Raw genomic sequence first — 12,446 nt, 5'->3', positions numbered from 1 at the left:
TGCCTAAAAAATTCAGCCCAATGATGTTCAATCAGTGCGAAAACAAACACAAATAAACGAATGCAGTCTCGCACCAACATGACGCCGAGAATGAACATGACAAAGAGAAAGCAAGAAAATGAGAGCGACGCCTCGTAGTGTAATCAACTGTAGCTGAAGTTCTGTTTTGATCTTCAGCCCGAGCTCGGTGAATGTGAATATGAATTTTTTAATTTGGAAATGACTTTTTGTGATTTTAGGCTACTTAAGGCACGGTAAAGGCTGGGTATGCTGCGCAATTCAGATCCCATTGTAATCATTGTGATCCACTAGCCTCTGCCCAGCAACTCCTATCCCTACCTCCACGCTAGACCGGCCCACATTTGTATGGCAAGAAAAAAAAGTTGCAAAAAATCACGGGGCACTCTCTAGAATCGTTCCTTTGGATGAGAAGAACAAACTATGAAAGATTCAGCTCAATCGATTTAAAACTGAGCTGGCGCAAATGAGTTGAAGGTTTGTATGGGATCTTCAGTCCAAATATATGGGAAATCGGATGACCTACAGTCTCTCACTCAGTACGCCGGTTCAGCGAGTTTGATTTAGCTCAGAATTGAAAAAAATGGTAGTTGATACCCTAAAGAACAACTTTGTAGAAGACCATATCATGATAAAACTTAATTTAGTTGCTGTTTCAGCCAACGAAAGCAGGATGAGGACATAAGCACGTGTTTGTCGGTCGAAGCTTGCGCGTTACATCATAGGGGCTATCCATAAACCACGTGGTCATTTTTTTGGGACTTTTCAACCCAACCGAGAGTAAACAGGGGAAGATGTCCTCATCCTGCTTTCGTTAGTCGAAACCGCAACTAAATTAAGTTTTATCATTACATGGTCTTCTACAAAGTTGTTCCTTAGGGTATCAATTATATTTTTTTCAATTATGAGCCAAATCAAACTCTTTCCGTCAGCGTGCTGAATGAGAGACTGGAGGTCATCCAATTTCCCATATATTTGGACTGAAGATCCCATACAAACCTTCAACTCATTTGCGCCAGCTCAATTTTAATCCGATTGAGCTGAAATTTTCACAGATTGCTTTTCTCATCCAAAAGCACGATTCTAGAGGGTGCCCCGTGGAAGTTTTCGACATTGTTGTATTTGGGCCGGTCTACTCCACGCGGTACCGGCCGGAAACTATGAGCAACCTTAGGGAAGATCGGGTAACCAACCCCGGTGGGAACTTTGGTCGTAGGCTGACAGGGAAGGACAAGGGGTTTGCTTCGGCAAACCTGAGCGTCTGTTCTCCAGGAGGAGCGGCTCACAACAGCGTCTGATCCCCATGTTAGGGGCGGCTGATCTACGTCCGAGTGCCAGGGAAGGACTCTAAGCTCAACTGTGCACTATGGTCCTCCGGAAAGTAGGGGGTTGGTGTCAGGCCCTACGAGCCAGCCGTAAAAAACCATTGTTACGGAAAATCAGCAACAGAATAATACGAACCGAGACCAACGGCAACGACCCCAGCGAACAAAAAGGACTTGCGATTGGAAACTCGGTACGTGGAACAGCCGATCTCTCAACTTCATTGGGAGCACCCGCATACTCGCCGATCTACTGAAGGACCGCGGGTTCGGCATCGTAGCGCTGCAGGAGGTGTGTTGGACAGGATCCATGGTGCGAACGTTTAGAGGTAATCATACCATCTACCAGAGCTGCGGCAACACACGCGAGCTGGGAACAGCTTTCATCGTGATGGGTGATGTGCAGAGGCGCGTGATCGGTTGCTGGCCGATCGACGAAAGAATGTGCAGGTTGAGGATCAAGGGCCGATTCTTCAACTTCAGCATAATAAACGTGCACAGCCCACACTCCGGAAGTACTGATGATGACAAGGACGCATTTTACGCGCAGCTCGAACGCGAGTACGATCGCTGCCCAAGCCACGACGTCAAGATCATCATAGGAGATTTGAACGCTCAGGTAGGCCAGGAGGAGGAATTCAGACCGACGATTGGTAAGTTCAGCGCCCACCAGCAGACGAACGAAAACGGCCTACGACTCATTGATTTCGCCGCCTCCAAAAATATGGCCATACGTAGCACCTTTTTCCAACACAGCCTCCCTTATCGTTACACATGGAGATCACCACAGCAAACGGAATCTCAAATCGACCACTTTCTTATTTACGGACGGCACTTCTCCGACATTATCGACGTCAGGACCTATCGTAGCGCCAACATCGACTCCGACCACTATCTGGTGATGGTCAAACTGCGCCCAAAACTCTCCGTCATCAACAATGTACGGTACCGGCGACCGCCACGGTACAACCTAGAGCGACTGAAGCAACCGGATGTCGCCTCAGCATACGCGTAGAATCTCGAAACCGCGTTGCCAGACGAGGGCGAGCTCGATGAGGCCCCTCTAGAGGACTGCTGGAGTACAGTGAAAGCAGCCATCAACGACGCAGCCGAGAGCACCATCGGGTACGTGGAACGGAATCGACGGAACGAATGGTTCGACGAAGAGTGCAGAACGGTTTTGGAAGAGAAGAACGCAGCGAGGGCGGTAATGCTGCAGCAAGGGACTCGACAGAACGTGGAACGTTACCTACAGAAGCGGAAACAGTAGACCCGCCCTTTTCGGGAGAAAAAGCGCCACCTGGAAGAAGCGGAGTGTGAAGAAATGGAACTGCTGTGCCGTTCCCAAGAAACACGGAAGTTCTATCAGAAGCTCAACGCATCCCGCAACGGCTTCGTGCCGCGAGCCGAAATATGCAGGGATAAAGACGGAGGCCTCTTGACGGACGGACGTGAGGTGATCGAAAGGTGGAAGCAGCACTTCGATCAGCACCTGAACGGCGTGGAGAACGTAGGCACGGGAGCCCACGGCAACGGAAGGAACGACGACGTCAGTGCAGCGGAGGACGGAAATGAACCAACTCCCACGCTGAGGGAAGTTAAGGATGCCATTCACCAGCTCAAAACCATCAAAGCGGCTGGTAAGGATGGTATCGCAGCTGAACTCATCAAGATGGACCCAGAAAAGTTGGCCACCTGTCTGTATCGGTTGATAGTCAGGATCTGGGAAACCGAACAGCTATCGGAGGAGTGGAAGGAAGGGGTAATCTGCCCCATACACAAGAAAGGCGACCATTTGGAATGTGAGAACTTCAGGGTGATCACTATTTTGAATGCTGCCTACAATGTGCTATTTCAGATCATCTTCCGTCATCTGTCACCTAAAACGAATGTGTTCGTGGGAAGTTATCAAGCCGGTTTCATCGACGGCCGGTCGACAACGGACCAGATCTTCACCGTACGGCAAATCCTCCAGAAATGCCGTGAATACCAGGTCCAAACGCATCACCTGTTCATCAACTTCAACGCGGCATACGACAGTATCGACCGCGCATAGCGATGGAGAATCATGGACGAAAACGGCTTTCCTGGGAAGCTGACTAGACTGATTAGAGCAACGATGGACGGTGTGCAAAACTGCGTAAGGGTTTCGGATGAACTATCCAGTTCATTCGAATCTCGCTGGGGACTGCGACAAGGTGATGGACTCTCATCTCTTCAACATCGCTCTGGAAGGTGTGATGCGACGAGCCGGGCTCAACTGCCGGGGAACGATTTTCACAAAATCCGGTCAATTTATGTACTTTGCGGACGACATGGACATTATTGCAAGAACATTTGGAACGGTGGCAGAGCTGTACATCCGCCTGAAACACGAAGCAGCAAAGGTCGGACTGGTGGTGAATGCCTCAAAAACAAAGTACATGCTGGTAGGCGGAACCGAACACGACCGGATCCGTCTGGGTAGTAAAGTAATGTAACGATAGACGGGGATACTTTCGAGGTGGTGGAGGAATTCGTCTACCTCGGATCCTTACTGACGGCCGACAACAACGTGAGCCGTGAAATTCGGAGGCGCATCATCAGCGGAAGTCGGGCCTACTACGGGCTCCAGAAGAAACTGCAGTCGAGAAAGATTTACCCCCGCACCAAATGCACCATGTACAAAACGCAAATAAGACCGGTGGTCCTCTACGGACACGAGACATGGACCATGCTCGAGGAGGACCTGCAAGCACTCGGAGTTTTCGAGCGACACGTGCTAAGGACGATCTTCGGCGGTGTGCAGGAGAACGGTGTGTGGCGAAGAAGGATGAACCACGAGCTCGCTGCACTTTACGACGAACCCAGCATCCAGAAGGTGGCCAAAGCCGGAAGGATACGGTGGGCAGGACATGTTGCAAGAATGCCGGACAACATCCCTGCAAAGCTGGTGTTTGCGACAGATCCGGTTGGCATAAGAAGGCGTGAAGCGCAGAGAGCACGATGGGCGGACCAGGTGGAGCGTGACTTGGCGAGTATTGGGCGCGACCGAGGATGGAGAGCGGCAGCCACAAACCGAGTATTGTGGCGTACTATGTTGATTATGTCTTGTCTTAAATGTGATGTTGAACAAATAAATGTATGTATGTATGCTTGCTTGTCACGCACGGCGGGAAAAGTGCTCGAGCACATCATTTACAACAGACTGTTGAGGCACACCAAAAGAGACGCTTTCTAGAAGGGACGGTCAAACGTGAACGCTATCTTATCGGTTACAAAGACCATCGAGATAGCACTTCAACGTAAGATGAGAGAAGTCCACTACTGGACAGTGAGGACCCTTAAGCGATCGTCTTGCTTCTTCCTCCTGACCTACCTGTGCGATTGAATCTTCGATGATGATCTTTATATCCTCATCCTCTATAAGCACTTTCTTTCCAACTAACAACCCTAAACCCTAGTAGGATGTTGAGGTCAATTTGACCCAGACAGGTACGCTGAACGTGCACTAGACTATCGTGGTGCGAAAAACTTAACATCTTAGGAGGGCATGTAGGAGGGTTAATCATCGTTTCAGCGCAATGAATGCCTACCAGCCAATAATAAAAAAGCGACCAGGTTTTTTGTCATTATCGATTTTTATTGCGTTGTCAGTTTATTTTACAAATCGAGTCTTTCATCCTTGCATAGACAGGATACATACATATTATTTGTTAGATGTCTCACCTGAATTATTCAAACGTCCAACAAAAGTATGAACCGAACATTCAAGCAAAAGTACCGCCATGCCAAAAACACCACTTCCGAGAAGTAACCACCAAATTGAAATCAAATCATCGAACTCAAGAGTATCGCATTCCCTCTGCGGTATCCTACCGTAACCATGCTCAAAATGAGACTCCCAGTAGTTCCACATCCCGGATTCCAAAACCCAGTCACTTACAAGTTTGTACTTTTGAAACATCGGACTCCTCGGTGTAAATACCGTCGCCGAGAGATACCAATGGATACGTTCCTGCATCAAATAAAACTTCCGCATTGCACTGACGGGATTCCAGTTCCACGGCATCGCAGCTATCACCTGTGCAACATCACAGCCCATGATATAGGTGGAGTTGGTTTCCAGTGGAAATACGGTGTATTCATTTTTGCTCCCCAATACCAAACGATCCTCGGCGAAGTAGAGTCGCACGTTTTTGCGTAACTCGGGATCGCCGTCCATCACGTAGATTGAGAGCGCAGTTTGGTTGAACTCCTGCATCGACCGTATGTGGGGTTTATGTTTGACGCCCAGCATGAATGAAAGCAATTTCACCAAATAGACTTCGCAAAGGATGAATTCTATCCACACGGCAGATGAGAGCATCGAACGAATTACAGTTTTGGATTTTCTGTCATGTGCAGGGAAAAAGCATAGCCGAAATCGTTTCATTGTGTAGAAGAAAAACGCAATAAAAGCGATCGCAATCCAAAGGTTCGTTTGAAATGGCATGTGTAGATATAAAATGTAAGGCTGTGCTGGCTTCTCCGGGATTAGGAGACACAGACCTTCGAACAAGTGGTCCGGTATGATGTCAAGACGGGATGCGTCTTCCACTACAATATGCTTAACAATTAAATCAATATTGTTCTGGATGTACCACTGAATCGACACTTTTTGTATTGGAGCTGGAACCCACTGTAGTGAAGCATTCACATGCTGAGCAAAGTACATTATAAGTGCTTGGAAAGGCGCATCTAGAATGCTCACCTTGTTTGCCCACTCACTTCGGAACGGATATCCTTGGACGTTTTTTACTATGTCAAGCTTTAGTAATTCCGCAAGGCTTCTTTGGCCTGTATCCTCGAATTGATCAGTTAGTATATTGAACTGATGAATGTGTATTTCGTTTTGCATCACAATGAGCAATACAGATTTTACTAGCTTAAACTGTTTCAACAAGAACTGATATGCCTTCAAGCTTTGGGGATCTTCAAACCCGAAAAAGATAAACGGATAGAAGCGCGTCGCGCTTTTCTCACTAATCATTTCTTCCAACAAGTTGACTGTGTTTGAAAGATCATCCTCAGTTAAAGGAATAAACAAAAGTGTACATGACCTTAACCCAAGCCCTCTGGAAGGCAGGGTAACCATTCTCTGGGGACAGGCCAATGCGATAAGAATAGTGTCCATAATGTCCAACCAACGGGAATCCAAATAAAGAGGCCGGAATATGCACAATTCAGTTGCGGTGTCTAGCTGAAGGTCGATGCAACCATAAGCTTGGACAAATGACACGAGCAACGATAGATGCATCACTTTCACTAGATTCGATGCAACTGGGTAATTACCACAGTAAGCATCCAGCATATATTTAAAATATAATATGTGCTTGAAAATGCAAGCGTTAGTTTTCAAGTTCGAAAAATTAATCGAGCAATGAAGGGTGTTATTATTTTTAATTAGTGGTAGAGCGAGAAGCTACATTTGATCGAAATGTTAATTTTGTTTGAGCATCCCTATTCTACTCCAAAAAACATTTTCCGCTCTCTAACCGGTTCGCTCTTCTTATATACCTGCAGCTGGCGATCGTGTCGCCAGCTGTGTAATACATAAGCGATCAGCAGAGTAGGTAGTAGATAGATAAAAACAGCTGTTCAGTAAATCAGTCAGAATAAACCGCCGCGGAGGAAACATCTCCTCTTTTCGTTGTAAATAAATTAGTTGGTGTTCGCGTAATAAAGTGTTTCTCTAGTGGAATCAACTCGAGTTTTCAGCAAGTGTCCGAAATTGAACCGCGGCGGGCGCGAATATTTTGGTCCTTCGAGCCGGATCAGTCGAAGTCGGACACTTTCCCGGACAGTTTTGTGGAGTTTTTGTGAGGACAAGCCAAAGGTCCTCGGTGTGAAGTGCTGGTGGAAGAACACGGATAATAACGGACAATAAGTGCGCGAAAGCCGTCTGCAATAATTGCACGGCTCGGAAGGTTGCGGGCGGAAGGCAATTTCCCGCCGGTGTTCAGTGTAAAAGTCTGGCAAGTGCCAGTGAAGGTTTCCGGCGCCATCGCTGCAGGAGCAGCGCGGTGGTGTGTGCAACAACCAGCCAAGAAATCGCGTCGCCATCGCGAGGAAGGGTGCAATCAAGACGAGGACATCTTGGACGAGCAGGACAGATCCAGAGCGCCATCGTAGGGACGGAAGAAGCCCAGCCGAGGACGGACATCTTCACTTGGGAAGTATTCTGTGCATGTTGGGTGGAAATTGCATGTGAATGTGGCTGGCAATAAATGATTAAAGTGCATGTGAGTTGCTACTTCTTTTGGATCGCAGCCCTGAGGTGTCCGCTAGTTGTTTTATTTGTCTCGGTGTTCGCTGGATTTTGCTGGCGTGTTTGGTCCACTCTGGTCGTAAACCCCCTCGCTGCTGTCTCCTTGTCGTTGAGCAGTCAATCTGTCGCGATTTTGTGGAACGTCTAGTCGATCGCGAGTGTTCTGGTGCAAGTGCAAGTGCTGTGCAGTGTGATTTTGATTGATTGCGCTTGGCGCAGTTAATTGCAGTGTAGTGCAGTGATTAATTAGTTATCAATGGCCGATCTTCGCGCCCTTGGTAAGAGTGAGCGACGTGTGCTGAATACGCTGGAAGGACTGGAGAATTTCGCGCGAAGGTACGATCCTACTCAGGACGAATCTCAAGTAGCAGTGCGCCTGGAATTCCTAGAAGGAATCTGCAAGGAGTTCTACGCGATTCGGGAACGAATTGAGCTGCTATCGGACGAAACCACTGAGGATGAGGACGACAAGGATGTCCAAGTACGCGAAAAGGCCAACCTGGCGGCGCTTACCGAGTTCGAGGAGCGGTATTTTCGCTTAAAGGCCAGTCTCACATCGAAGCGAGCTCCCCCACCACCAATCGCGACGACGTCCGGAATCGGTCAACCTGGTGACCGGTCAGATTCTTCTTTTTCAAAGGTGAAGCTACCAGAAATTCGCCTTCCGTCGTTTGGTGGGAGGATTAAGGAGTGGGTCCCGTTTCGAGACAGCTTTTGCAGCCTGATCCATGAGAACAAGCAGCTCAACGACATGGACAGGTTCAGTTATTTGAAGTCGGCTCTCTCCGGAGAAGCGTTGCAGGAGATCGAGTCCGTGGAGCTTTCAGCTGCGAACTATAGCGTGGCGTGGAAGGCGCTGGAATCCCGCTACGAGAACAAGAAACTAATAGTGAAGGCCCACCTCGATGCTCTTTTCGCCGTGGAAGGCATGAAACGCGAGTGTTACGACGGCTTGAGCAACCTAATCGGCGGGTTCGAGAAAAACCTCCAGATGCTGCAGAAGATTGGAGAAGACACCGCTGCGTGGAGCACAATTCTGGCCTACATGGTGTATTCCCGGCTGGATCCTGCTACGTTACGACAGTGGGAAACGCACCATAACTCCAAAGACGTGCCAACGTACCAGAACATGCTCGCATTCCTACGCAGCCATTGTGCAGTACTACAATCCGTCGCTCCCGTGAGCTCGAAGCCGAGCAACTCCGACTGTCGCACATCGAAGCCATCCGTGTGCCATACAACCGTCAAATCGTCAAGGAAGTGCCCATTCTGTGGAGATTCGTGGCATCCCGCCTTCGCCTGTGGGAAGTTTCAGCGGTTACAAGTTGCGGAGCGCCTCGAAGTTGTTTCCAAGGCAAAGCTGTGTCGGAACTGTCTCAGCCTTGGCCATTGGGCCCGATACTGCGACAAGGGAACCTGTCGTCACTGCCAGCAGAAGCACCACACTCTTCTGCATGGAGCACCAATCCGATCCTCCGTTCCACAATCGCAGTCAAATCCTCCGACACAAACCAGACAACAGCCACAGTCCCCGCAACCAAGACCGAACCCGAGACCACAGACATCAAACGCTAGCTACACTACACCCAGCAACTCTCAACGACCGAGCACTCAGTCACCAGCCACCAACACTGCCACATCCACCACCCAAACACACATTGCACTCCCAGTTACTCCCATACACAACATTCTGCTCTCCACCGCCCTTGTCAAAGTTCAAGATCGTCACGGCAATACCATGCTAGCACGAGCCCTGCTGGATTCGTGCTCCCAGCACTGCCTGATGACGAAAGAGTTCTCCAGCAGAATGCATTTCCACGCGTCGCCATCACTTCTCTCCGTTCAAGGAATCGGTTCGTCGATCAGCACGTCGACGAAAATCGTCAGCGCTGTAGTTCGGCCAAGGTTGGAGGGCATGTCGGCATTCTCGCAAGAGATGCATTTCAATGTTCTCCCGCAGCTGACTGTTTCGCTACCGACAGCCAGTTGTAGCATCACCGGATGGAACCTTCCCGAAGCAGCCTTCCTCGCCGATCCGCGTTTCCACGAGCCAGGACCGGTAGACATCATAATCGGAGCAGAGTATTACATGGACCTGCTTCGGAACGAGCGACAAAAAGCGACTGAAGATGGACCTACACTACAGAACACCGAGTTTGGCTGGATCGTCTCCGGCAAGACACCCAATCGCCCTGTCGGTGGATCGCCATCCTTGACTTTCGTCTGCTCCACGAACGATCTTCAAGAACACCTCACGAAGTTTTGGGACCGAGAAACCTGTCGAAGTCACAGTACGCAGGCACTGGAAGAGTCAGCTTGCGAGGCGTATTTCCACCAAGGCCACATGCAATGTGGCTTGTTAATGTTAATGTTAACACCAATCAACCGGACAATCTCCGAAACGGGGGAGGTGTGTGTGAGGTTGCTGACGGCGAAATCACGAATTGCTCCACTCGACAACCTGAAAAAGGGGAACAAGCGCCTCTCGACCCCACGGTTGGAGTTGTCGTCTGCGTTGCTGCTAGCCCACCTCTTCGAAAAGGTCGTGAGCAGCCTTGGCATGCGTGCAAGGTGCTTCTTCTGGACGGACTCAACCATCGTCAAGTGTTGGCTATCGTCGTCGCCGTCAAGATGGAAGCAGTTCGTCGCAATTGGAGTTTCGGAGATTCAGCACATAACGAAGGACGGTGTCTGGAACCAGGTTGCTGGACTGCAGAATCCGGCGGATATCATTTCCCGCGGAATGGCTCCTGTACAGTTGCAGAACAAATCGCTCTGGTTCAGTGGACCGCATTGGCTGAGGTCGGACGAGTGCAACTGGCTTTCAACCCCACCAATCAGCGTAGACGATTTTGATCCGGTAGATCTCCAGGTCAAGGACGTGTCTGCAGTACTTCCAGTTATCGAACCAAGCGATGTCTTCAGTCTCCGATCATCGTCAAGCAACCTCCAGCACCACACTGCCTGGGTATTACGTTTCTGCTTCAAGTCGCAAACCGAGTTGGCAGACCTAACGAGTAGCAGAAGAGTTAGAGATTCGTCGAAGTTCCCAGATCTGAAGCCGCAACTCGAAGACGGGGTACTGTGTGTTGGCGGCCGGTTTAGACACGCGTCAATCAAGAATCGGCGCTCAGTCTATCAGGAAGCTCTACGGTTCACACCGCAGTTGTGGAATAACTGGTCCAAGCTGTACGTGTTGGACCTCCGCAAACGAACGAGAAGGACTATACGTCGGAACAACGTTGCAGTAGGGACCATGGTGGTTCTGAAGGATGAAGAACGACCGCCTCTGAAATGGCAGCTCGGCCGGGTGACAGAGGTTCACGCTGGCGAAGACGGGAATGTGCGGGTCGTAACAGTCAAGATCAAGGACGGCAGCTACCGCAGAGCAGTATCAAAGATCTGCGTGCTGCCCATCCGTGACAATATTGTATCGTCGAACGGGGAGAACTAAGTCTCCTCCACCGGCGGAGGTCGAATCCATCGGCCTCCGCATACCATCACGATCGCCCCTGGCTCCGGTCATCCGGAGCAGTCTCCGACCAAGATTCCAATCGAGCCTGTCAAGCGTACCCCTGTCATTCGAGGTCTGTATAGTTTCGGTGGTGGTCAGATGTTGCATGGAATGAAGTTCGTCCAGCATGAATGCTTCAGCGGCGTCCAACGCCAGCGCTTCGGCGCCCCGTTAGTCCCGTACTTTATTTGGTACCACCCTTGACTATTTTGAGGTAACCTGCAACCGCATCTGGTAGAGGGCAGAAGTGCACATTTTGCCCTTGGCGTGCTACAAGTGGTCGTCATCTAGCTTGGCCAGTGAGATCGACGCTCGCAGTACGTAGCTTCGTCAAATCAGTAGCAGTCCGTAGGTAATCCCCAGAAGTCATCGTAGCTGAGCAGTGAGAGAGATTCCGATGCCACCCGGAGTCCGCGGAGGCCATGTTGGCCTCCGTTCCAGGCAAGTCCTTTTTTTTATTCGATTATAAAGGTAAAAAAGCACCCTCTCATCTGTACCAGCGATAGCGATCTTCATGCAGCATCACCACCGAAATTGGTCAACCGAGCAGCCGAAGCTCCGATGGCAAACCGCCATCCCAGCACGACAGTCCGTCGTCGCAGTTCCATTCAGCAGTTCCGACAGCAGTCCCGTCCCAGCACGACAATCCGTCGTCGCAGATCCGCAGCCATAAGTTCCGTTATCATTCCCGTCCATACGCGGCAGTCCGTTGCGGCAAATCAGGCAGTCCCTAGTTCCGACGGCACACTACCGTCCCAGCGCGGCAATCCGTCGTAGCAGTTTGCAGCCCAGTCCGCAGATCCAGTCAAGTTCCGTCCGATACCGTAGCACCAACCCAGATCCAATGCTTCGTCTATCCAGTACGAGAGTGAGAGGGACATCGGTACCATCCGGTACCCGCGGAGGCCCGTTGGCCTCCGCTCCAGGGAAGTCATTTTGTCATGTGATTATCAAGATGAAAAAGCACCCTCTCATCTCTTTCAGCGTTTATATTTCACCATCTTCACCAACAATCAATGTTCCGACGGCATCCCGCCGTTTTAGCGCAACAGCCATTTGTTCCATCATCGATTCCGATAACACCGTCCAGGGCGAAATTCCGTCGTCGCAGTCCAGCCAGGATCGTTTGAAACTCCGTCAGCGTGGCCATCATGAGCGTACAGATAGCAGAAGCAAAGCCTGAAAGAAACATCCGTGAATTACTCGTCCAGCAGGATCAATCATTCCGATGCGAAGATCTGTCACCAGTGCCACCCGGCACGCACGGAGGCCAGGTTGGCCTCCGTTCCAGCGACTTGACCTG

General features: G+C 50.1%; 1 protein-coding gene across 1 annotated transcript; it reads left to right on the top strand.

Moving 5' to 3' along the window:
- Nucleotides 1-7,885: 7,885 nt before the first annotated feature.
- LOC134286903 (uncharacterized) lies at nucleotides 7,886-11,083 on the top strand. The gene has a single exon (XM_062848602.1). The coding sequence runs from the start codon at nucleotides 7,886-7,888 to the stop codon at nucleotides 11,081-11,083; it is 3,198 nt and encodes a 1,065-aa protein (XP_062704586.1).
- Nucleotides 11,084-12,446: the final 1,363 nt, after the last annotated feature.

The sequence above is a fragment of the Aedes albopictus genome, chromosome 2, assembly GCF_035046485.1.
Source record: "Aedes albopictus strain Foshan chromosome 2, AalbF5, whole genome shotgun sequence".
NCBI classification, from domain to species: domain Eukaryota; kingdom Metazoa; phylum Arthropoda; class Insecta; order Diptera; family Culicidae; genus Aedes; species Aedes albopictus.
Note: the sequence above shows the minus strand (reverse complement) of the source record. Positions and strands in the feature narration are given on the sequence as shown.

Excerpts from the sequence above, each read along its gene's own strand:
- LOC134286903 (XM_062848602.1), top strand. The coding sequence starts at position 7,886 with ATGGCCGATCTTCGCGCCCTTGGTAAGAGTGAGCGACGTGTGCTGAAT.